The 22,595-nt window shown below is 40.4% G+C and overlaps 1 protein-coding gene across 2 annotated transcripts in view; it reads left to right on the top strand.

Moving 5' to 3' along the window:
* The window catches only part of PIP4K2A (phosphatidylinositol-5-phosphate 4-kinase type 2 alpha), a 159,721-nt gene extending 141,741 nt beyond the window's left edge, over positions 1–17,980 (top strand). For both annotated transcript variants that reach the window (XM_037165501.2, XM_037165499.2), the window contains 4 exons: positions 4,435–4,548; positions 11,903–12,146; positions 13,517–13,620; positions 15,714–17,980. In XM_037165501.2, coding sequence (XP_037021396.1) covers positions 4,435–4,548; positions 11,903–12,146; positions 13,517–13,620; positions 15,714–15,794 — 543 coding nt within the window. In that variant the 3' untranslated portion in view covers positions 15,795–17,980. The remainder of the gene's footprint in view (positions 1–4,434; positions 4,549–11,902; positions 12,147–13,516; positions 13,621–15,713) is intronic.
* Positions 17,981–22,595: the final 4,615 nt, after the last annotated feature.

Below are 22,595 nucleotides of genomic sequence, written 5' to 3'. Positions count from 1 at the left end.
TGTGTCTTAATAGAAACCATGCTGAGCTGAACAGGGGTTTGGCATTGCCCAGTAGGAAAGTGTGAGGGGTATACATCTGCTAATTTTATCCAAATAGTGGAAGCAGGATAGCTAAATTTCAGGGGGACTGGTGTCTCTTTCCTTATGCTTTTAGTTGTGTTTGTGCATTTCTATGTCACATTAGTAGAGATAAATGCCACTTGGGGCCCAACCCACCCCAGTAGAATAACTTTATTCAAAACAGAAATTAACTTTGTTTCATTAAACTTTGGCTGCACTGAACTACACAGCCTCACTCAGCCAGCCAGGGCCTGAGAGCAGCTCCCAGCAGCCGAGGGCTGGGCAGGCTTTGGAAGGTAGTGAAGCAGATGCCTCTCGTGTCTTGTCCTCCTTGGCAATCACCTACCATCAAGTACCTGTGTGGTACCCACTGTCACACTTGGAGGGTCCCAATCTACAAGGAACTGGCAGGAGACATAATTCTGAGCAAATAAATAAAGGTGTAACCTGCTACCACTTTAGAAAGATTGCTGGCTGGTGGCTGGATGCCAGCCTCAGAGAGTCCACAGTTAAGAAGCATTTCTGAGCTGATGTCTTTAGCTCTGAGGGTTTCCTTCCCCCTCTGCCTGGTTCTGCATTGAACTAGAAAGGGTATGGAAGATACCCATTAAAGAACCTGACCCAGTGACTTCAGGGCTTTCAAAACTCATCGTAAGTGGAAATAATCCAGTGTTGCGAAGCAAAGGGTAGAAGTGGTTGCTGCCCACAATGATTTCTGGGCTCCGCAGATGTCTCCTCAGACATCACCCTCGTGGGCAGTGTGACACTAAGGATTTCAGTTAATTAATTCATAGACTAATAGTTTTGATCCCTTTTTAATGGTGTGTTTTTTAATATAAATGTTGCTTATTATCAGAAAGATAACTTGAACTTTTTTAAAAAGTAAGCAGTAAGGATTTTGGAGGGTGAATCATCATCAGGTGACTTTGCCACCTAGTTCTTAATAGAAAAGCACAGCTGATTTATAACTTCTTTTCTAAAGAAAATGTTACATGCATGCTCAGTCTTTAATATCAGTTTTAGGTCCATATTGAATGCTTACTGAAATGATGATGACAATGACGGTGATAACAAGTGCCACTCGCTATTTACATTTTTCACACAGGTTTTGGTCGAATTTTCAGAACAACCCCACCTTAGCCAAGTGACTAAGTGAGGCTTCCTGGGTTCCCATCTCAGCGTGAGAACTGGCTTACCACGCTCTCCTTCCAGGCTGTGAGACCTTAGTTAAGTTGCATAATCTGTCTAAACTATTTCCTTGTCTTGTAAAATGAGCTTAAGAATAGCTATGGTTCCTTTACACAATGGAATACTACTCTGCTATAAAAAAGAAAATTTTACCCTTTGTGACAGCATGGATGGACCTGGAGAACATTATGCCAAGTGAAATATGCCAGTCAGAGAAAGACATGTATGGAATCTGATGAACAAACTGAACTAACACGCAAATAGGAACAGGCTCATAGATGGAGAGCAGGCTGACAGCTTGGTGTGGGGAGTGGGGTATTGGAGGAGTGGAGGGGATTGAGCAAGGAAGAAGAGAGAACTTGTGGACACGGACAACAATGTGGTGATTGCAGCAGGGAGGGTTTGGGTGGAGGTGAAAGAGTATGGGGGGATAAATGGTAATGGAAAAAATACAACAAAAAATTAGATTTAAAATAAATAATAGTCAAGGTTGCTACAAAGAGTAAGTGACATGAAGCTCTTAAATAAATTGAAGCACATAAGTGCTTACTAGCACAGGACCTATGGCTGCTGTGGTGGTGGTGGTGGTGGTGGTGTTCTCCCCATTCTGCACCTAAGGCAACTGCCTGGAGGGGTCCACAAACCCAGCCCCCATTCCTGGCACCTGGCAAGAAATGGGTGGAACCAGGATTGGAACCTCAGGATTTAGAGCTCTAAATCCCTGGTGTTCCTAAGCACTCTGCCATCCCACAGACACCTTGGGGAGGTGTTTTTAGACCAGTGTTAGATCCCTCTAGCAGTTGCCCTGCTAAAGATCCACTTTTGCCTCTTGAGCCTTTCAATAATATAAGCCTTTAAGCCTTTTAACCAATCTAGTTGCTCTTTTTAAACCCCATCCAACTAAATGCATCCCTAGTGCCTTTGAAATTCACAAGGAAGCTTAGTGATATGGTACAGGGTGTCCAGAGTTTTATGAGATAGGATTATGCTTTGCCTATCACATGAGGCAATTCTGCTGCGTGAACCTGAAGTGACATTCATCTTCATTATGTGACTGCTATTATGAACACGTATCTAAGGTGTCATTTACTGCCTTGTTTTTGGTCTGTCATCCCTGCCTTCAGGATTCTCTCACTCACACACAGACACAAAGTCCCTCTCCCCTTCTTTTTTTATACATTTAAAATGAATCATGGAGTTAAGGCATATATCTTAACCCTTAACAATCTCCACTACACACCCCCCACAAAACATAGAAAATGCTCAAGGTGTCTACTTGGAGAATCACACTTCTCCATCTGTGCTTCTGTGGGTAAATCTGGCTTCAACTCCTTCTAAGTCACTTCCAATTTTGTATTTTTGGCAGGGCTCATTGCCCCTTGAATATGCTTAGACTTCAGATTCCTGCATTTTCTTCATGGTGAAACCTTATTGTGTTTATAGCTATAGTGGAAGAACTAAGGATCCAGTGTGGTTGACTCAAACATTTAACATTAATGTGCTATCTTTATATTCAGAGTTTTCTTTTACATTTATCACTTTATTTTAAAGTTCTTAACGACAAACTTAGGGGGTTAGTCTGCCAAGCCCCTCTCTAGTTTTTGTAGAAAAGCGTGTTACGTTTTTATGTCCTCAAGACTATGACTTGGCTTAAAAGTATTTGCAAGTAGATCAGTCTCCCCACCTCACCAAGAACTGTATTATTTATCTGTACATGTGATGTACTCACACTGTCCTTTCCAACCGATCACTTTCCTGTCTTTCAAACTAGATTGCAAACTCCTTTAGACTAAAAATGTTGACCTGTTCATTTTTCCATTCTTGTATATTATAGTCATTCAGTAACTGCTTACTGAATTGATCTTTGGATTTCTGAGCTTCAAGGATAACTAAAATTTGGGCAGTAGTTATATCAAATTCAAAACTGCAAAACTATTCAAATTCTCTTAATGTTAAAATGAGTAGCAAAGCTACCAATTTGGATTTACCCAATATATGTGCATATATGTGCATGTTCAGATAGATGTGAATAGTTTACATACATGTTTATACCTTATAAAATAGGGTAAAAGTGAGCATTTCAGGTATTTGAAAGGCGGTAGATATGCTCAATGGCTTTTCTTTTATTACTCTAGATAAGGGGGCAGGGGTATAGGGACCAGGAAAGAGAATATGTTCTTTCCTTGGGTTTCTTTTTTCATTTAGTTCACACTTATGGAAAAGAGAACCATGTAGGCATTCATTAGTGTACTAAGAAAGAATATATTATATTGGATTCTTTTCAACTGGAAGAAGTAAGCTAAGTTGGCCGAAAGGAGAGAGGAGGAGTTTTGAATGGTCTTAAACTCTCTCAGAATGCAGGTTGCACAAGTTAAGTTGATTCCACACTACTTTAAAATCATATGCCTATATTATCCTATAGTGCAAGCTAGAGCTTTTTTTCTGCTTGTGACCCATGTTTTAATAGTCTCCTATTGTTTTGTGTTGGTTAATTTAAGTACAGTTTAGTTGCCAGCTCACCACCCTCTTGTTTATTTATAAAGGATAGAACTTCTCATCTTAATATGTTTTAAGCTAAAAGAAGACATTTTCCTTTGACATTGCACAGATGAAAACAGAATTGCCTTATTGGTTGGGGTGGTGGGCAGGTAGGCTTGGAAGGGCAGATGGCTAACCTCCGGCTTCATGTTTTTCCTGATTCAGAAATTAGATATGATTATGGGTCGTGCTTTTCTGAGACAATATAACATGTTATTTGTAACATGACCCCAGTATAGCTTACCCAAAAAAGTGTGGGGGATGTGGAGTTGGGTTGTACCAGTAAGAAAATTGAGGGTTCCTGATGATTCCAAGAATACAAATTCTATACTTGGAAGACTTCTTCTAAGAAAGTGAATCTAGTGAAAGTCATGATCATTCCTAAGAAAACCATGGAATCTCTTACAAAGCCTTAGGTGTGTGTCTCACCCTCCATTCCTGGTGGGAATGCTTCCAGTGGTTGTAGCTCACTGGTGCCCCCTTGCGGTACTCCAGCCACTTCACATTTTTGCCTTGGGTAAGACCCCTGTGGTGAATAAGGCAAACTCAGTTTCCAAGGAAGAAAAGGTAACCTCCAGGATTAGAGGCGTAGGTGTTCTCTAAATTTCATTCAAACTTCTTTCTCATTCTTTTGTTACTTTTTTTTAGGCCAAAGAACTGCCAACTTTAAAGGATAACGATTTCATTAACGAAGGCCAAAAGATTTATATTGATGACAACAACAAAAAGGTGTTCCTGGAAAAACTGAAAAAGGATGTTGAGGTAAGAAAAATCAATGTAATGGGAACCCCATTGTATAAATGTCAACATTGTTGGGTTTTAGGAGCTTTTTAAACTACCCATCTAAGTGTGCAACCAAGGCAAAAATATATATTGTATAGTTATCAAAATCAGATATAAACAAGTGTAAATCATATGTGATATGTTTTGAAAAGGTAGTGTACTGGTTCAGCAGCTCTCTCCTTTAGATGACAAACAAAAAGAAAGTGCCTGCTGTCTTCTGCTGGTGTCACCACCCTCAGGTTCCTGTGTTCTTTGTTGGCGGGGACAGCCTGTGCTGCTGGGATATCCCGGATGGAGTTAAAGCCCATTCCGACAGACTGCCCACAGCCACTGGGGTGAAGGGGAATGACTGCATTTTGTCAGGCAGCAGAGCATTTCAAAAATGTTTAGGAATGGCTCGAATTTGGGGTTTTCTTCATCAAAACCATGTATCAGTGCTAGTAAGCACAGCCTCGGTCACTTCATGCTTAATATTGTCACCAGCCTCTAGGACACTAGTGTCATTGGCCCAGTAAGCCAGCCAAACACATGGCAGGACTAGCACACAGGCAGTTTGGACACCAGGATCACGTGGGATGGTTGTGAAAAATAAAATACTACTCAGAATTGGGCTTTAAGCCTATAATGAAGGAATTTTCTTGTTAAGTATTGTTTAAAGAATTAAAAATATACATTTTCCTTTCTTTTTGTTTATTATAAAGGCATTGCAGTTTTCCCATTGGACCTCCTTATATGATTCTTTTAGAAATAAGTTCGGGGGGGGGGGGTTATTTCCTTGAAATTGGTTACAAGACAGTTACTTTGTTTTTCTGAGCTGTTAACTTTTGTTCATGTGTATAGACTTGTGTGCTTGTTTTCTGCTTTGAAATACAGTTCCCCTCATACTGGTACAGATTTGCTACTTAGAGGCTGTGTGGAAAGATGTTCTTTTTCATATCATTAAACAAGACCAATCGAAAAGAGTGGAGCCACAGAACGAATGTCATGCATTCAATCACATTCCCCACGAGGGCAGAAGCAACATTACAGTTTCCTTGTTGATCTTCTAACACCTCTTTTATTACAAGACACCCAGACTGACCAAGTTAGTTTATAATTCTTTTAGGTCATAAATATTTTAATTTAAAATTTTTACATTATTTTAATCTACATGGTATATATGCTTCTTTTAAAACCTGAATACTGGTGGTTTGTGAAAGATACAAATGTCCCCTTGTAAAAAGTAGACAAAAGTGTTTGTTTTCATCGTATAACATTTTTTCTCCAGTCTTTCACTAATAAGCATTTATTTTTCCTCAATTGTCGGTGGTTATTAAAATTCATATTAGTTAAGCATTTCCTTTTTACTTTGAGTTTGACTTGATCTAACATAACTAAGTATAGTAGGTAGACATACACTCTTGGATTTTTATTCATTAATCAGCAAATCTTTGATCCTGAGAATAATGTTGGTTTAGCAATTATGTATGGTAAAGAGCCCTTAGGGTTACGTGTGACCTGCCAAAAAATTGTCATCTTTTTTTCCTGTTGGCTGTATATCACTGTATGATAGGTAGTTAGACTCCAGTAATAATGTAACTGAAGCAGTCCAGATTTACAATTGAATTACAAAAGGTTCCTCTTAGTCCTCTTGTTGTCTCTAATACTGTGGTTGATTATAGGATTTGGGTAGTTTAATCCCATACAGGTCTCTCACACTTAGCTGTTTTGTTGAAGGCAGGGCATCAAGTGTTCTTTCATTTAAAAAAATTCTCGATGGTTGATAACAGTGTCTTTAGTTTGGAAATTCATGCTGAAGCATCATTAAATTTTTAAGCAGGTAATTATGGTGAAGTGGCTTGACAGACATCTGATCTTGACAATGAAGCTAGAATTTAATCTAGCTTAGTTTTTTCATCAGTTCCATGCTTTCTGTTTTAGCTAACTGGCCTGTTAGTTTGAGTAGAGTTTTTAGGGGGTTGGGGAGTTTTCAGTATTTTACTTACTGCTTAAAATAAAAGATGAGTATACTAAAGCTTAATAATCTAGTTTTGTAGAAAAAAGAAAAGAATTGTCATTTGAGAATCTGGCTTCTTTTTTTCTGCAATTGAAATCCTATTCTATTCGTATGCCACAAAAATAATTTTGTTCAGATAGCTTTGCACGTAACTAAATATGTATGAGCCTTTTTCTACAAAAGAAGTGCTCTGTGGAGAGTGAAAATCACTTTTGCCTTTCAACCTGCTTGTTGACAACTCCAATCATGATAGTGGGGCCAAAGCTAGTCTCTCCTCTCATTGGCTCATATTGGTACCCAGATGTCACGCAGTGCAAAATCAATGCTCTTCCTCTGGTGTCTGGGGTTGCCCCTATCACAGGGCTCTCAACTCCCATGTTTATGACCCTACAACCTTGGCAGTGGGTGGAAGGGAGAGGGTAACTGCCAGTGATTACAGAGCATAGACAGCCTTAGTCCTTCCTGTGCAGTCATTATCTCTTTTCATTTCTATAACAACTCCTTGAGGGTAAGTGCTATTATTATCCCAGTATATGGATGAGAAAACTGAGTCCAGAGACTATGTAATTTACTGAAAGACACAAAGCTACTAAATTCAGTCTTGGATTTGAGGCCATCAGAGGCCACACTCCATAACTTCTCTATATAAAATGCAAATTTAAAATGTTTGTGGGCACAGTTGAGACTTTGTTTTTTGATGAATGCTCCAGAGGAGAATTTAACAAGTGATAAAATATAACTCTTTTAAGGCTGGTTGGAATTTTAATTGTGTCACAGATGTGTTGGTGTAATTCAGTAGAGCAAATGTGGTAATAAAGTTAGCAAATAAAGTGAATTTAAATCTGTTGTGAAAGAGTTTATTAATGGTTCTTTTACCACATAGTTTTCTAGAAGTTTGTGACAGAGCTCATAAAGATCTTGAGGAAGATGCTAGCTCAAAGATGTGGCAGGCATAATGAGGAATTAATTATGAAGGAATCAGATTAGATGGGATTTTCTGAGGGGAAAAGAGGCTGGTCAAAGATCTTTAGATAATCATTAAGAAATTGGGAAAGAGGAAAGCTGGGGACTTAAAGGGGATTATAAAGGTTTAAAAATCTTTATAATCTTCATGATTTGAAATCATGATTTGAAATCGTATGTATGTACTTTTAAAAAATCAATAAATTTGAGGCTGAAGCTGAAAGGGATGAACAAATGTGTATTAAGTCTCTAATCTTGAGGGCAGACCCCAGTAGTGGAGCCCTTGACCCCTTTCTCTCCTCTCAAACTGTCACCTTCTGGTCTACAGCAGCTTTTAGTACCTAACAATAATTTTTTTCTAATAAGAATTTCAGATGTATTGCCACATTTCATTTTACTCTACTTCAAAGGATATTTAAAATAAAGTTGTGCAGATAAGAGCTAGTGAATCAATGGGCACTTTCACATGTTAGCCAACCTAACTTGTGGTGTAAATTGCATACTTTATGGGGAGAACAAGCCTCCTACCATAATGATAATAACACAGACAGTTATAACAACAGCTTCCATTGTTGCGTGTTTCATGGTCTCAGCTACATGACCTATTTGTAATCCTTTTCACACCCCTGTAAGTTGAGTGGTATTGTCCTGTTTTAGAGGTAGAATAACTGAGGCTCCAAGAGGTGGATTCATTATCAAAGCACAGAGCTAGTAAGTGAGAGAAATAAGATTCAATTTTCTATCTGACTCTAAAATCTATACTCTGTTTTTAGTTTTAAAAATACCTGATACTATATAATTAAAGAAGAATAAACGAGTCCTCTTTATCAGCAAAACCTATACTCCGAAGCCCTTTGCTTACCCTTTCTATCTCAGGCTCAGAGACTTGAAAACTTACATAATACCCATTTAGGCCTGCAGTTAGTTTCCTTGATCTTCTTGGGAATGCCAGAACAGCTTCTTACCTAGAAATGCATTTTTCATTTTACTCATGGCTTAGTGTGCAGTGCTGGGAGCTAACTTCACTTTTGAAGACAATTGTTTCCTTACTGGATGAGGAGCCTAAGCAGCAGTCTGACCCCAGATGGGAGGCCCAGGAAAGGAGCTCAGGACCTACCTGACCTTTTGAGCAGCACAGATGCAGAGGGCAGGCGTGAGCCTGGACCTCCCCACTTAGTGCAGCCATCCAGCCCCACTTGGCATCCCTTCCCTGTCCAACCCTTGGCAGGTTAATTACAGGGAGCCCCTTACTTTTGTACATGAAGCACACTTGCAAGTGTATTTGAAAGTCAACTGTCTGAATGCCAAATGGTGGACCTGCATGTTAAACAGCAATTCCATTCTGCAGAGCACAGATAAATTATAAATGGTCTACTTTTGCTTCTGATAGGTGCTGCCACTTAGAGTCTCAAAGGTTTTTCTGTTGTTGCTTTGTTCTTTGTTTTTATTTTGTTGGCATGGTTATTTCGTGGAGAAAGGAGTTAGAAATTTGGGAGAGTTAAGGACAAGGGAAAAAGAAGTGGACATCTCATTCACTTGTTCAATAAATATTGAGTACCTACCATCACTTTCTGAGAGTCAGGAATGTAGTGAGGGAGGAACAGCCAGAGCCCCTGCCCTAATGGGGCTGCCATGTTTGAGAAAGAAATTATTCAGGTAATCTAACAAGGTGAGTGTGCAGCTAAGCCAAGTCATTGTGGGGGGGAGTGTGCGGTGCTATACTTGCCCAAGTTTGGGGATGTGGCCTAGGCAGGATCAGCAAAGGCTTCCTGAGCAAGTGCGCTTATCCTGTAACTGAGATCTGAAGGTTTAGTGGGAAGTGACTGGGGGCAGGTGCAGACAGGGTTCAAGATGGTCCAAGAGGTGACAGGGCCAAACTAGCCAGGTCCCCCAGGCCATGTTAGAGTTGGTATCTGCCCTGTGAGGAAAGGGACATCATTGAAAGGCTTCAGGCAGAGCATGACAAGATCAAATTTGCATTTTGAAAAGCTGTTCCCAAAAGACACAGGGATGAGGACTGGGAAGGGGGGAAATGGGAGGGAGGTGGGGAGCACGAAGCCAGGGGGGCTGGAATGGGAGAAATACACACAAAAAAAATGTACTTGAAAAATAACTAAATAAAATTAAACAAAAAAAAGAAAAGCTGTTCCCTTTTCCAGAAGGTTGGAGGGGGAAGTTAGGGCAGCCTCCGGTCTTTCCTACTTCCCAGGGACCTTCCAAGGGCCCAGAAGAGCAGAGATGGGGAGAAGGGGACCTTTTGCCTTGCCACCATACAAGCTGAGCAAGACCCAGCCTGACTATAGTACACACCGCCCACCACCACTCTGCACCCACAGCACACCTGTGGACGCTGGGTGGGGATGTTGTCACCTGGCAATCGATGCGCCTCCAGGTGTGCCTGGACCTCTGGAGGTAGTGGGGGTGGTAGGGGGAGTGGAAGTAGGCCCGAGAAAGACCCTGATAAAAGGGTTGGGGCAGGCACTGTGCTAGGCATGGTAGGGGCAGTGGATAAGACAACGAAGGCACTGATTTTGTTGTCTTGGAGCCCAGAGGCTGAGCTTAGGCACAGCCACAGCCTCCTGGGAGCCTTGAACAACAGATGGGGCAAAAGCAGGGCCAATAGTGAGCATTCTGGCCTTCGTAACTTCTGAGCGTTAGAGGATATGACTGTGAATTTCTAAACACTGAGAACAGTGTCTTTTGTTCCCAAAACACAAGCTCACAGGCTGTTCTGAAGAAAAGTAGGTTCCATGATTAAATTGGTATAAGACATGCTGCTGGTGAGAACCCTCTCAAAAATCCACAGAACTACTACCTTGGGGAGATCCTCCTTCTCAAAAACCATTAGATTTGTTTAACTCCTCATTTCCCTACCAGTGTTGTAAAAAAACAAGATTTGGAAAAAGCTGCCTGAATGCAGCTTCCAGAGACAGCGAATGTAATATAAAGGGCATGAGCTTTGAACATGGGATTCCAAATCCACTACTTCTTAGCTTTGATCCTTGGGCAAGTTCTTTTAATCTGTCTGAGCCTATCTGCTCTCTCTCATGGGGATCAAATGCCTGCCTTGTGCCAGGCCAATTGTCTTTATACCCATAGCTCTTAGTTCTCTTCCAAATCGTGGACCCATAGGAAGCGGAATGAGTAACTGAGTTGTTGTCTGACTGGGTGGGTGTCTGGCTCTGTGTTAGTCAAGGAAGCACTTTATGGTATTATTATCATCTTGGGATGTGGCAGGTCATCTGCACAAACATGTTCCTGGCCAGATGCTCCCTGAAGCCCAGCAGCTCCCATCCTCCCAGCAGGGAGGATGAGCAGTCTGTGACCACTAGAAGGCCAGGCTGGCCAAAAAAAGTGGAAGTGGCCAGTTGGTTTTGAGATGACTTTGATGGTGGAATTTGGGGAAAGCCAGAGGAGGAGCAATGGCTCAGAAAACTGACTCAAAGCTTGAGAATGAGTATTCTGTTGTTGTTTGTTGTTGTTGTTGTTGTTATTGTTGTTTGTGTGTGTGTTTTAATAGAATAAGTAGCACCTATATTTTCTGGAAGCCGTGTTTCTGGGTACATTTACTAAAAAAGAAGAAAAGAAAAATTATGATATGAAAAGTCAAAAGAACTTGGCAGGCAGGAGTAGTCAAACCCCAGAGCTGGGTCTTGTCCCACAATACTTTCTAGCTTTGGCTGGAAGAGAAGAGAGAGGGAACAGGAAGCTGGGACTGTGCTGCCTCATGGAGCGCGAACTGCCAGCAGCATCTCTGGTCTCCCTGCTCAAATCACAAAGAGACCTACCAGAGCAGGACAGAAGAACTGTGTTACTCACCAGTGTTGACACAGGCCTTTGCTGGTTGATTGGGACATTTGGGCTTTTACTTACTTGTGATGGACAGCATAATCTCCTCAGTGGAATATGCTGAATTACAAAGTGCTTTCACAAACTGTTCTGAGAGACTCTGCTGGAAACTACTTGGGAGGTCCCTGGTTTTTCCCATTAGCCTTGTCAATTGTTGGGAGAAATGTTCTCTTTGCTCCTTCAGTGTCTTTTTTCACCAGTCATGCTCTCTGCTCTTTGGCATGTTCCAGTCTAGCTGTGATAAATGCATGCCTCTCAGCATCCAGTGTGACATTTCTGGGAGAATAACACCAGCTCTGAGCCAGTCAAAGTGTGAGGCCACATTTTCGGCCCTGAGAAACTGCCTGGGACTTTGAGTGCACATGAAAAAGGCACATGAAGAAGGCCGCCTCCAGGAGATCCTCCTCTCCATTCTCCCATTCCTTTACTCACATCTTCCCCCATGTGCATTTTTCTGAGCTTGCTTTCTTTAAATCTGGGGTTTTGTTTAAGGCATAACTGATCCTGTCACCTCCCACCCTCCAGTTTCTTGCCCAGTTAAAGCTCATGGACTATAGCCTGCTGGTGGGAATCCATGACGTGGAGAGAGCTGAACAGGAAGAGGTGGAGTGTGAAGAGAATGATGGGGAAGAGGAGGGGGAAAGCGATGGTGCCCACCCCGTCGGAACTCCTCCAGACAGTCCTGGAAACACGCTCAACAGCTCCCCACCCTTGGCTCCAGGGGAATTCGATCCAAACATTGATGTTTATGGAATTAAGTGCCATGAAAGTAAGCGCAGTTATTATTAACTCTTTTTACCTGTGAAGTGGTTTGATTTGCACATTATCTACCAGTAATTATAACCCCAGTTAAAACTTATGCTGCCCTGCAAACTTTGTTCTCCAGAGTCCCAGTAAATTGATTTGGAGATAAGAGTATGTTAAAGGTAACTGTAATCTCGGTTTTTAAAAAGTATAATATGATGAGGTCCTTGAACTTCACAGTATTAAGGAAACAGAATAAGACCACAAAATGTGTTACATGTACAACACATACACATGAACTTAAATATAGATAACATATGTATGTTTTAAAATATTTTTATTCCGAACTCTCTCTCTTTTATGTGAATGTGAAGTGTCACTAATGTCTGCTGAGCTAGGTACATAGGTGGTCCACTCTGAACGTCGTGTGGACGTCCTGTAGGGCAGACGTCTCATCTTGTCCAGCCCTTTCCTTCTCAGAAGCTCTGAAGCGAGCCCAGGGTGTGGGATAAGAATCTCAGATTCACTGCTGTGTCTGCCCTCTGTTCACCCCCACCCATTAAGGGGCCTGTGGCCCTCTTTAGAGTGAGTTCAATCATAATTTTCAATACCCGTGAAATTGTATATTTGAAGAAATATTACATTCTACCATAACTACATATACATAGAAAACAATATTTTAGAGATATGATAAAAGCAGACCTCTTTTTGAATAATAAAAATTATGATTCATCATTTTTAAAAGAAAATCTCATATAGCATAACAGGCAAGTAAGTTTGAGTTGTATTTTTATTTTGCTCACCAAAATTGTTTCCTTAATAGAGAAATTGGGTACTTTTCTTATTCTTTTAATTGAAACAGTATCATATCTGTGAAAATATGTAGATAGAAATTGTACATGATACATGCCTTTATCCAGTTCTGATACTAGTTCCAATGAGAATTAGTAACTAGCACCTAATTAGGAATTAGCATCTAATGGTAGAAAAGGAGTAAGTAGTGTAATTGCTTCTACTTGTTTTATAGAGTATTTTAAAAATAGAATGTTTCTTAACACTAAAGCAATATACCCAAGTCATTAAAGAAAATGCAGATTAACAAAAAAAATAGAAACATTCAATCTCACCTTTAGCCTTCCACTGTTAAAATCCTGGGATTATGTTGTTATTTTTCACTTTTTTAAATTGAGAGGGAATTGGGTACAGTTAGGCTGTTTAACAGGGGTATGCAGGAGTTACAGAGACTCTGTGAAAGCCTCTGTCGCCTTTGTGCTTGGGCTCCTTCAATCTCCGCCTATTGAACTCCTCACCCTCTAGCACTTCCTCCTCCCTCAGCAGCTCATGCCTGTCCAGGTGTTACCATTTGTGCCCCATTTGTGCCCCATTCCTTTACAGACTCGCCTAGGAAAGAGGTGTACTTCATGGCAATTATTGACATTCTGACTCATTATGATGCAAAAAAGAAAGCTGCCCACGCTGCAAAAACTGTTAAGCATGGCGTAAGTATCTTCCTTTTGTTTCCTTCTCTGCTCCTGGGCCTTGAGTCCTCCAGGCTGCTCCTTTCCACTCTGATGCTCAAAGTCTCCCAGTGGTTCTTGTTTCCTACAGGGGGCTGAGTGCAAGATTCAGAGCTAGCAAATGCCCATGCCAATGCTGCCCTCCTCGGCTGCCTAGGCTTTTAGCAAGTCACCTAAACTTAGCTGTGACTCTTCCCTTTACATACCAGGGATATTCATGGACACATGCATCGCTAGAATGTTACACAAATTCTTTTCTGTTTGAAGAATGTCTCAAAGATAAAAGTGTTGAAGGCAGTTAAGTGTTTTAATATGTATGTTCAGAACTGAACCACTATTCTCTGCTTCAGACACTTCCAAAATAGGCAGTATTATATACATGTATATATATATATATGTGTGTGTGTGAATGTGTATGTCTGTGTGTGTGTATTCCCATAGTGAATTGTATTTTTTATATTACAGAAATCTTTCTAGTGCATAGTGAAAATTTAATCATCTGAATTCCTTACCTTTGTTGTGCTTCCTTAGAATTATCACTATTCCAGGCATATGGTGATTTGTTTAATCCCCATGACAAACCTAGAAGGGGTACCCCTGTTTATCAGTTGAAGAAACTGAGGAAGAGAGCTGAGGTGGTAACTTACCAGGGTCACGTCACTAGGAAGTGGCAGAGATGGGACTGCTCCACAGGACCTAGCCCAGCTGCTGCTCTGGCTCCCAGCGCCCTGCCCCACCAGTGAACCCCATTGCCTGGTCACACCTCACAAGTCCTTGGTATCCATTATGCTGTTTACGGATGCACTACATAAGATCTGGATTGGAAACCCTATTTCACCTTTCCCTGTGTGACCTTGAAAAAACATGTTGGAGCTCTGGTTTCCCCAACCAGTAAAGGGGGTCCGAATGCCTTGCTGTTAGGGTTTTGTTGGGGGTATACATGAGATGAACAGGCTGAACACTGAGGAGTGTTCTGTGTTTGCTCCTTCCCTCCTCAAATCTGCTGTAATATTCAGTTCCACATGGGATTGGAAGTATACCACAGTAAGCATGGCTCCATTTCCACCTTCCCTGTAAGTCACCAGCTCAACCCCATAATATACCACATGGCCTAAAATTGTGTGCAGTTGCAAGAGTGAAACATTTCTCTCAGTAAAGGAATGCTCTGTTGAGCTACTGCTGTGAACCATTCCCTGCCTTCAAGGTTGGGGCTGTGGCAATCCCAGTGATCCAGGCCAGACGTGGAATGACGCTCCCCATTATGTATGGGTATCTAAAAATAGTACCTGGTGACTTAGTAAAACTCTGTTATTCCCCTTTGCAGCTCAGGAAACTGGCCAGTGAGTACCTTGGGTCTGCTTGCCTCTCAAAATAGGAAACTCCCCACCCAGCCATTGCAAGGGGCCCAGCATCCTTGTCCAAGCAGGTCTCTGTGAAGGGGAACAATGGCATCCCTGTGCCATGTGCTTGAGGGAAGCCAGCCCCTGCTCCCTGGGAGAGATTCAGACAGCAGTGCTGTGCCTCTCCTGGTCATAGTGCTGGGAAGGAGCCAGGGCAGCTGACATAGAACCTACTGTTGCTGCTGCCACTCTTGTTTTAGAACACTCAACTGCTCACATTGTCCAGAAAAATGAACACGATCCTTACATCATTGTCATCAGAGTTTTCCTTCAGCCAAGTGTTGATGTTTACATCATTCTCAAGGTATCTACAATCTGCTGTCTCAAAAAACAAAAGTGTTGTCCCTATGGCTTATTAATGTAGGCCAAACAGATTCCACTGTTTGGCAGGAGCACCCCAAACATGCTATTTTGATTTTTCTTTTAAATCACAGCAATCATAGTGTATGTGGTAATAGCATCTGTTGTTCCTGCCACTCTGCCTCATTTTCACACACAGATTCCTAACAACCTTGATTATTTAGACACACTATCGAAGGTTTTTGGAGTTTTGTTTTAGAAGCAGAGCCTACACAGATTTGAAAATTATTAACTTAATAGTAAGCTGCAATCAGAAACTGCCATAGATACTGAGTAGTAATTATATCAATATTCCTTTTCTTTAAAACTACCCAGGCTGGTGCAGAGATCTCAACCGTGAACCCAGAACAGTATTCAAAGCGCTTTTTGGACTTTATTGGCCACATCTTGACGTAACCTCGTGCACAGTCGCAGATGGACATGAGCATGGGAAGGACAGAGGTGACTTCGGTGTATAAAAGATGAAAACCAAACTCAGTGAAGCACACCACCTCGTTTACATCTTAGGCCAAGATGACTGATTTGGGGGCTACTCGCTTTAACAGCTACCTGATATTTCCCAGCATCATTCTAGCTATTTCTGATTGTGTGTGTGTGTGTGTGTTGTGTTGTGTGTGTATATCTTAAAAATTAATTAATTAATGAAAACCGATCAGCTTCAATCAGAGTGTGTTTGGGCAACAACCCTCTGATTCCAGCTATGGACAAGCGAGTGAATGAATGAATGAATGAATGAGCATATGCGGGGGGAGGGGAAAAAGGAAGTGCATGTCAGACCAACCATGTTGGCATCACACGATAAACTGTAGATCAGTTTACCTTTTGGAGTTGAGATATGTGAGACAGTATTCATAATAATAATGAAGATAATAATAATGATGATAATAATAATGATGGTGATTAAAAGAAAAAACTTAACCATGAATGTTACACTCCTACCACGCACGCTGACACTCCTTAATAGTTGTACCCCAGGCCCCTGGCACTGGACAGAGGAGTGCTGGCATCTCCTGTGGGTCCTAGTTCAGGGTTCTGCTCTGCACAGTGTCAGGACTGCTGATGTCCCGGGACAAATGCCCCTCCTCCAGCAAGAAGCTGGTGCCCATAGTGATTCTATTTGTACATTTTCGCCTCAGTAAATACATCCAGGAAAACTGCTTACTTCTCTTTTCTTGCCGGGAGCTTCTTTACTATTACACTTATTTTGCAACATAAGAATTAATGCTACAAAATAAAAATAAAGCTTACCTGAAAAGTGCATAGTTTGGGGCAATGGTATCTACATCTCCCATGGTGGGAAGGTGAGCAAAGCATCAGAACACTCAATTCTCCTGTTCTGGTTACAAATCTGAATTACAAGATGTTTATGTTTGACCATTGTTTAAACAGTGGTATTTTGTTATGAATTATCCCTTTAACTGAAACCCTCGATATTACTGTTTACATTCTTAGGAAAACAGGGATATTTTTGAATCTACAAATTTAATGTACAGCATGTGATTTTTGAAGTTTACATGTAAAGTCACTTTACAGTGTAGGTGAATTAATGTTTGTCATATTTTGAAGTGTAACCTGCAGTCATATTTTGGGGTGAATGTTTTATTCAAAGTACATGGTAGGCAGTCTTTCACAATTAAAGGAAAGGAATTGTTTTTGTTTCTTCCAAGTGTACATTTATGAACCTAATGATTTTTTTTAATGCTTAACCCAAATCTGGTTATGTAAGTTCATTGCCCTAAACTGTGCTGATGTGTTTAATCAAGTTATAGATTTCCAACATCAACCATGTATTTACCAACTTTCCAGCATTTTCTGAAAGGCGTCAAGCTTAAAACATTAGACTTGCTTAGACTAGGTTATCAACTTATACACTGTGCTAAAGCTGTGCCTTTGAAATTCCTTGTTTAAAACATGAGATGATTTTTGTAGGCAGTTTCAGAAAAGAAAAAAACACACCCTTCAGTAATTGCATATAACTCAACAAATACCCTCTGCCATACTGCCTCTTTCAATTACTTTACTTCAGGGCTTACCAAGACTGTAATTACACCCAATGTATGTGGGTTTACTCCAGAAAACACAACATAATAGCAAATCAGTGGCTTTGGAACCCTGCGGCAACACCATCCTACTACTGCCTACTAACTTCACGTAGATCTGTCATCCTTAGCAGATGATATTAACACCACTATGACATGGTTGTCCAAATATGTATTTCATGCATTTAAATTAATTGAGACTGTGACTTAGTTTTTTTCCCCACTGTTCATTCTGGAATCCAGTCACTTTCTGACATTACCCTGTAGTTTCTTTGACCCAAGACTACAAAAGTGAGACCCTGAAGTAAGGTTAAGATACACTCACATTATTTGAGTAACTATTTCCTTTATGGCCAATCTGTATATGCTTTTAGAAGTTTACAAAATGCTTTACTTTTGTCTGTAACAGTCTCATTCCTTTCTGTTGATAAACTGTTTGGACAGAGTGAGGAAGTTTGTCTTGTTTCTCCTAGTGCTAACAATACACTCCAGTCATGAGCCGGGCTTTACAAAATAAAGCACTTTGATGACTTACAAGGTGAATTTTTTGTTCCTCTTTCTTAATTGTGTTTCTGTTGCAAACAAGTGTTAAATACTCAGTACTGAAGTTATCTTTACTGATCCTGGAAGAAATAAAGATGAAACTGAATCTTCTTACTAACTACAACTTTGCCTTCAAGCTATAAACTATTTTATTAATGAATAATAGAAACTTCTAGGACAAAATTGACTTACTCCAAGATGCAGAGGCGTAGAAAAGAAATCTTTTCAATGAATACCCTACAAAGTATATTATTTTACTTTTAATTTTTGAGTTCTGTGTCAGCAGTTTTTGAAACTTTATTGGGATATACCATCGATGGATTAAGGCTTTTTCTTTTTTAAAAGTTGTCACTGTTGCCAGGTTAGCAAACACAGTTCATCTGTAGCACTTGTTTTGCAAATGTGTGTATGTTCTAATGTAATTGCTCTATGAGGGAATTATTTGGGCATAATGCACTTTTCCCATTGTGTGCCTTTTGGTCCACAAGGAACATTAGATGAACACTGAAAACTGCACCCACCTGCACTGTGCTGCATAGGAAGACACACACCCCTCAAACATTACCAGCTACCTCAGTTCAACACATTAGGAGTCCCAGTGGTTTAGACCTGGAATTACAGCTTTCTGTCTGACTTCAAATCACTCTCCTGCCTACACATCACAATAACCCAAGAGCCACAGCACTTCGGACTCCCATTGCCACAGGTGCCCCTCAGGTGTTTTTCAAGATAACTCGTCACATTTACTGTGGTATTCATGTATTTCCTGACCATTTAGCATGTTTAAAACTGCTACCGCTTTTCTTAGGTTCCTATGTTTTCAATATATCACTGATAAGATGTTGAGATATTGTGCCCCTAGTTAATTATTCCTGTGAGCTCTGGTTTTTATTGTGTAATTTCGCACAGAGCAGTGATTTTCAAGAACATATGTCTCATTACAGCAGTACTGACCATGGTCAGGAGGAGCTCTAATTTAGTTTTCTTTGTGGACAGTGGGAATGTAGACATTCGTTTTCATTTTGGTTATTTCATTTCCTGGACTGAAGTCACATTAGTCCCAGGAAATTGGTTACTCCTAATTCATAGAAGGACAAAAGTTGGTCTGAAACATTAATTTAATTCCTCATGCCACACTTTTGAAAATAGTAGTTAAGGGTTAAATGCAAGAGATTAGGAACTATATATAATGAAGTGGAAATATATATAATTTTAAATATATATAATGAAGTGAGGCAGTGAAGAGAAGGCAATGCCAATGGGTGGAACATAGAGTTCAACTGTGGAGTTCTTATATCAGTGGGTTCTGAAGGTCCCCAGCACCACTGCACATGGCCATCCTAGGCATTTTAAATTAGCACACCCACTAGGATGGATATAATAAGAAAGACAGATAATTGCAAGTGTTGGGGAAAATGTGGACTAATTAAAACCTTCAAACCCTTCGTGGAAATGTAAAATACTGCAGCCTTTGGAAAACGGCCCGGAAGTTCCTCAGATGGTTACACATAGATTTCCATGACTCAGGAATTCCACTTACAGGTATATATCCAAGACAGGGCTGCATTCCTGGAAGCCCTGGGAGAATCCATTTCCTGCATTTTCCAGAGTTTAGAGTCTGCCTGCATTGTGGGCTTTTGACCCCTTTCATCTTCAAAGACTGCATGGAGCACCTTCAAATCTCTCTCTCTCTCTCTGTCTCTCTCTCTCTCTCCCCCTCTCCGACTCTGCTTGTGTCATCATGTCTCTAGAGCTAGTGGTCTATTTTGTACATTTTTTCCCCAAAGAACCAGAATTTTGATAAATAGATTGGATCTCCCACTTTTCTGTTTTCAGTCTTATCAATCTCTGCACTTATCTTTGTTACATTTTTTGGGCTTCCTTTTGGTATATTTTATTGTTTTTTTTTCCCTAGATTGAATTGGGAATCTAAAACTTTTGTGTTCCTTTTTAACTTTACTTGATACAGGTATGTAGGGCTAAGACTTTTTTCTAAGTGTTGCTTCTTATACATAGAAGTAATATGATCTTGATATATAGCCTTTTCCTTTCAGAAATTCTGTAATTTTTGTTTTAACCCAAGAGTTCTTCAGTAGAAATTTTTGAAAATTTCCAGGTAGAAGTGGTTTTTCATTTTTAGTTTTGTTTTTAATTTCTAGCATTGTATTGTGTGCAGAAACTGTCAGTAATATTAACTTTGATGAAACCTGTCAGTGTTTTCGTTGTGCCCTAATAGATGATCACTTTTCTGGAATGTTCATTTGTACTTAAAACAAAGGTATAGTCTATATTATCAGGAAGTAGCATTTGAGTATATAGCAGTAGGCAAATGTAGGTTTACAGTTGTAATACAAATAACACAACAATTAATAAATAATACAAGAATAAACTCTGTTTCACTTACTCAAAACTGTAAACCTAGGTTTCCCCACCCTTATACATCCAAAAGATCCTAAGGTTGACAGTGCACCATTCACTCTAGTGATGGTATTGCTTCTTTGTTCACATTTATATACACTTTCACGTGGACAAGAGGCTCCAACGTCTTCGCATGCTATCATTCAACTCACAACTTCACTCACATATCACTCTGCTCTCCGATCAAAGGCAAAGTTTTCATATACCTACAAATGATGGACTACAATGTAAATTTTCCTGCAGTCATTAATATCATAAAGCTGGCCAGTGTGTGTGATCTTCTGTCTTGTTGGAGAAGTCCACATCTCAAAACACCTGGCCCCCTGGGGCAGGCACCTGTTCAGCCTCTAACAGAGGGTCACTGCCTCCATCCAGCCTGGCTGACACTTGACCTGACCTGCCAATACATGTGCACTTCTTATCTTGTAACAGGCGTCCCTTGAGTCCCATCAGGATATAGCAACAAATAATCTTATTCTACTTTCAGTCTTCTCTTCCCATTTTGAGTTGTAGTTTCTCTACTTTTTCATGACATATGTTTATATATTATTCTTATACACATATACCCACCCTTATTTTAGCCTTGGCGCTTGCTCTACCATTAAATATAGAAATACCATCAGCTCTTTTACCAAATTTCCTCAATTGTCTTCATTGGATGAAGCTCCTCCTCTAGTACAAGAATGGACAAATTTTTAGTAATGAGACTAATAGTAAGTATTTTAGGCTTTGTGGGAATCTGTTGAAATTAGTCTGTTGTAGTGCAAAAGCATCCATAGACAATACATAAATGAATGGGTGTACCTAGGTTCCAACAAAAATTTATTTACAGAAATGGGTGGCAGGCTGTATCTGGTTCATGGCCAGTTTGCTGACCCCTGATGTGATAGTTAATTTTATACGCCAACCTGACTGTATCATGAGAAGCCCAGATATTTGGCTAAGCATTATTTCTAGGTATTTCTGTGAGTGTGTTTCTCAGTAAAATTAGCATTTGAATCAGTAGATTCAGTAAAGCAGCTTGCTCCCCCCCAATGTAGGCCAGCACCATGCAATTTGTTGAGGCCCTGATTAGAACAAAAAGGCAAAAAAAAGGAAGAATTCAGTTTTTCCTGCCTGCCTGATTGTTTGAGCTGGGACAGTGGTCTTCTCCTGCCCTAGGCATTCTTGGTTCTCAGTCCTTTGACCTGAGAATGAGTCACACCACTGTCTTTCCAGCTGGCAAACAGCAGGTAATGGGACTTCTCAGCTTCCATAACTGTGTGAGCCAATTCCTTACAATAAATGTATATCTATCCTATTGGTTCTGTTTCTCCAGAGTATTCTAATACACCTGCTTTAATAGATTCCATAGGCAAAGCACCTGTGTGTGGTAAGCCATACACAAGAGTTCTTGCACACTCAGGACTATTTATCAATAGCCCTAATACTGGAAGGATAACTTGGCTGAACAATTTTCCTGAGTCATACTTTTTTCCTTAAATTTGTTGAGATTACTGTTGTACTGTTGCCACTGAAATTATTTCATCTTTTTGCTGAGAGGCCCTAAAGACTTCTTTTTTCTTTAAAGTCTAGTCATGTTGCCAAACCTCCAATGATCCCCTCCTCCTAGTAATCATACCTTGATCTAATCCCCTCCCCTCACATGTAGGCTGAAACAGTGACTCCCTTCTAACAAATACAATATGGCAAAAATGATGAGCTGTCACTTCCAAGATTACAAAAAAGAAGAAGAAGAAGAAGACAACTCTGGATTCCATTGTCCTCACCCCTTTCTTTGACATGCATAGTCTGAGGGAATCCAACTGTCATATAAGCTGGCCTGTGGAAAGGCCCACTTGGCAAGGAACGATACTGCTTACCAACCCACTGTTTAGCCCACCCCAAAACCATAGGAGTTCTTTCTTCAACTGAGCCTTCAGATAGAACCCAGCACTGAGAACTAGATTGCAGCTTCATGAGAGACCTTTAAGCAGAGGCACCAGCTAAGCTGCTTCTGGATGCCTGACCCACAGAAACTGTGAGATAATAATGGTTTGCTATTTGAAGCTGCTACTTTGGGGATAATTTGTTGTACCACAATTGATAACAAATACACCGGGATGTCTCATAATTGATCACCCCAGGTTCATTTTGTGGGTGTCTAGTTGTTCCTTTAAAAAATTGTAGTAAAATATATATAACATAAACTTTACCA

Source organism: Artibeus jamaicensis, unplaced genomic scaffold, assembly GCF_021234435.1.
Source record: "Artibeus jamaicensis isolate MK-2021 breed Jamaican fruit bat unplaced genomic scaffold, CSHL_Jam_final contig_867, whole genome shotgun sequence".
Lineage (NCBI taxonomy): Eukaryota > Metazoa > Chordata > Mammalia > Chiroptera > Phyllostomidae > Artibeus > Artibeus jamaicensis.
Note: the sequence above shows the minus strand (reverse complement) of the source record. Positions and strands in the feature narration are given on the sequence as shown.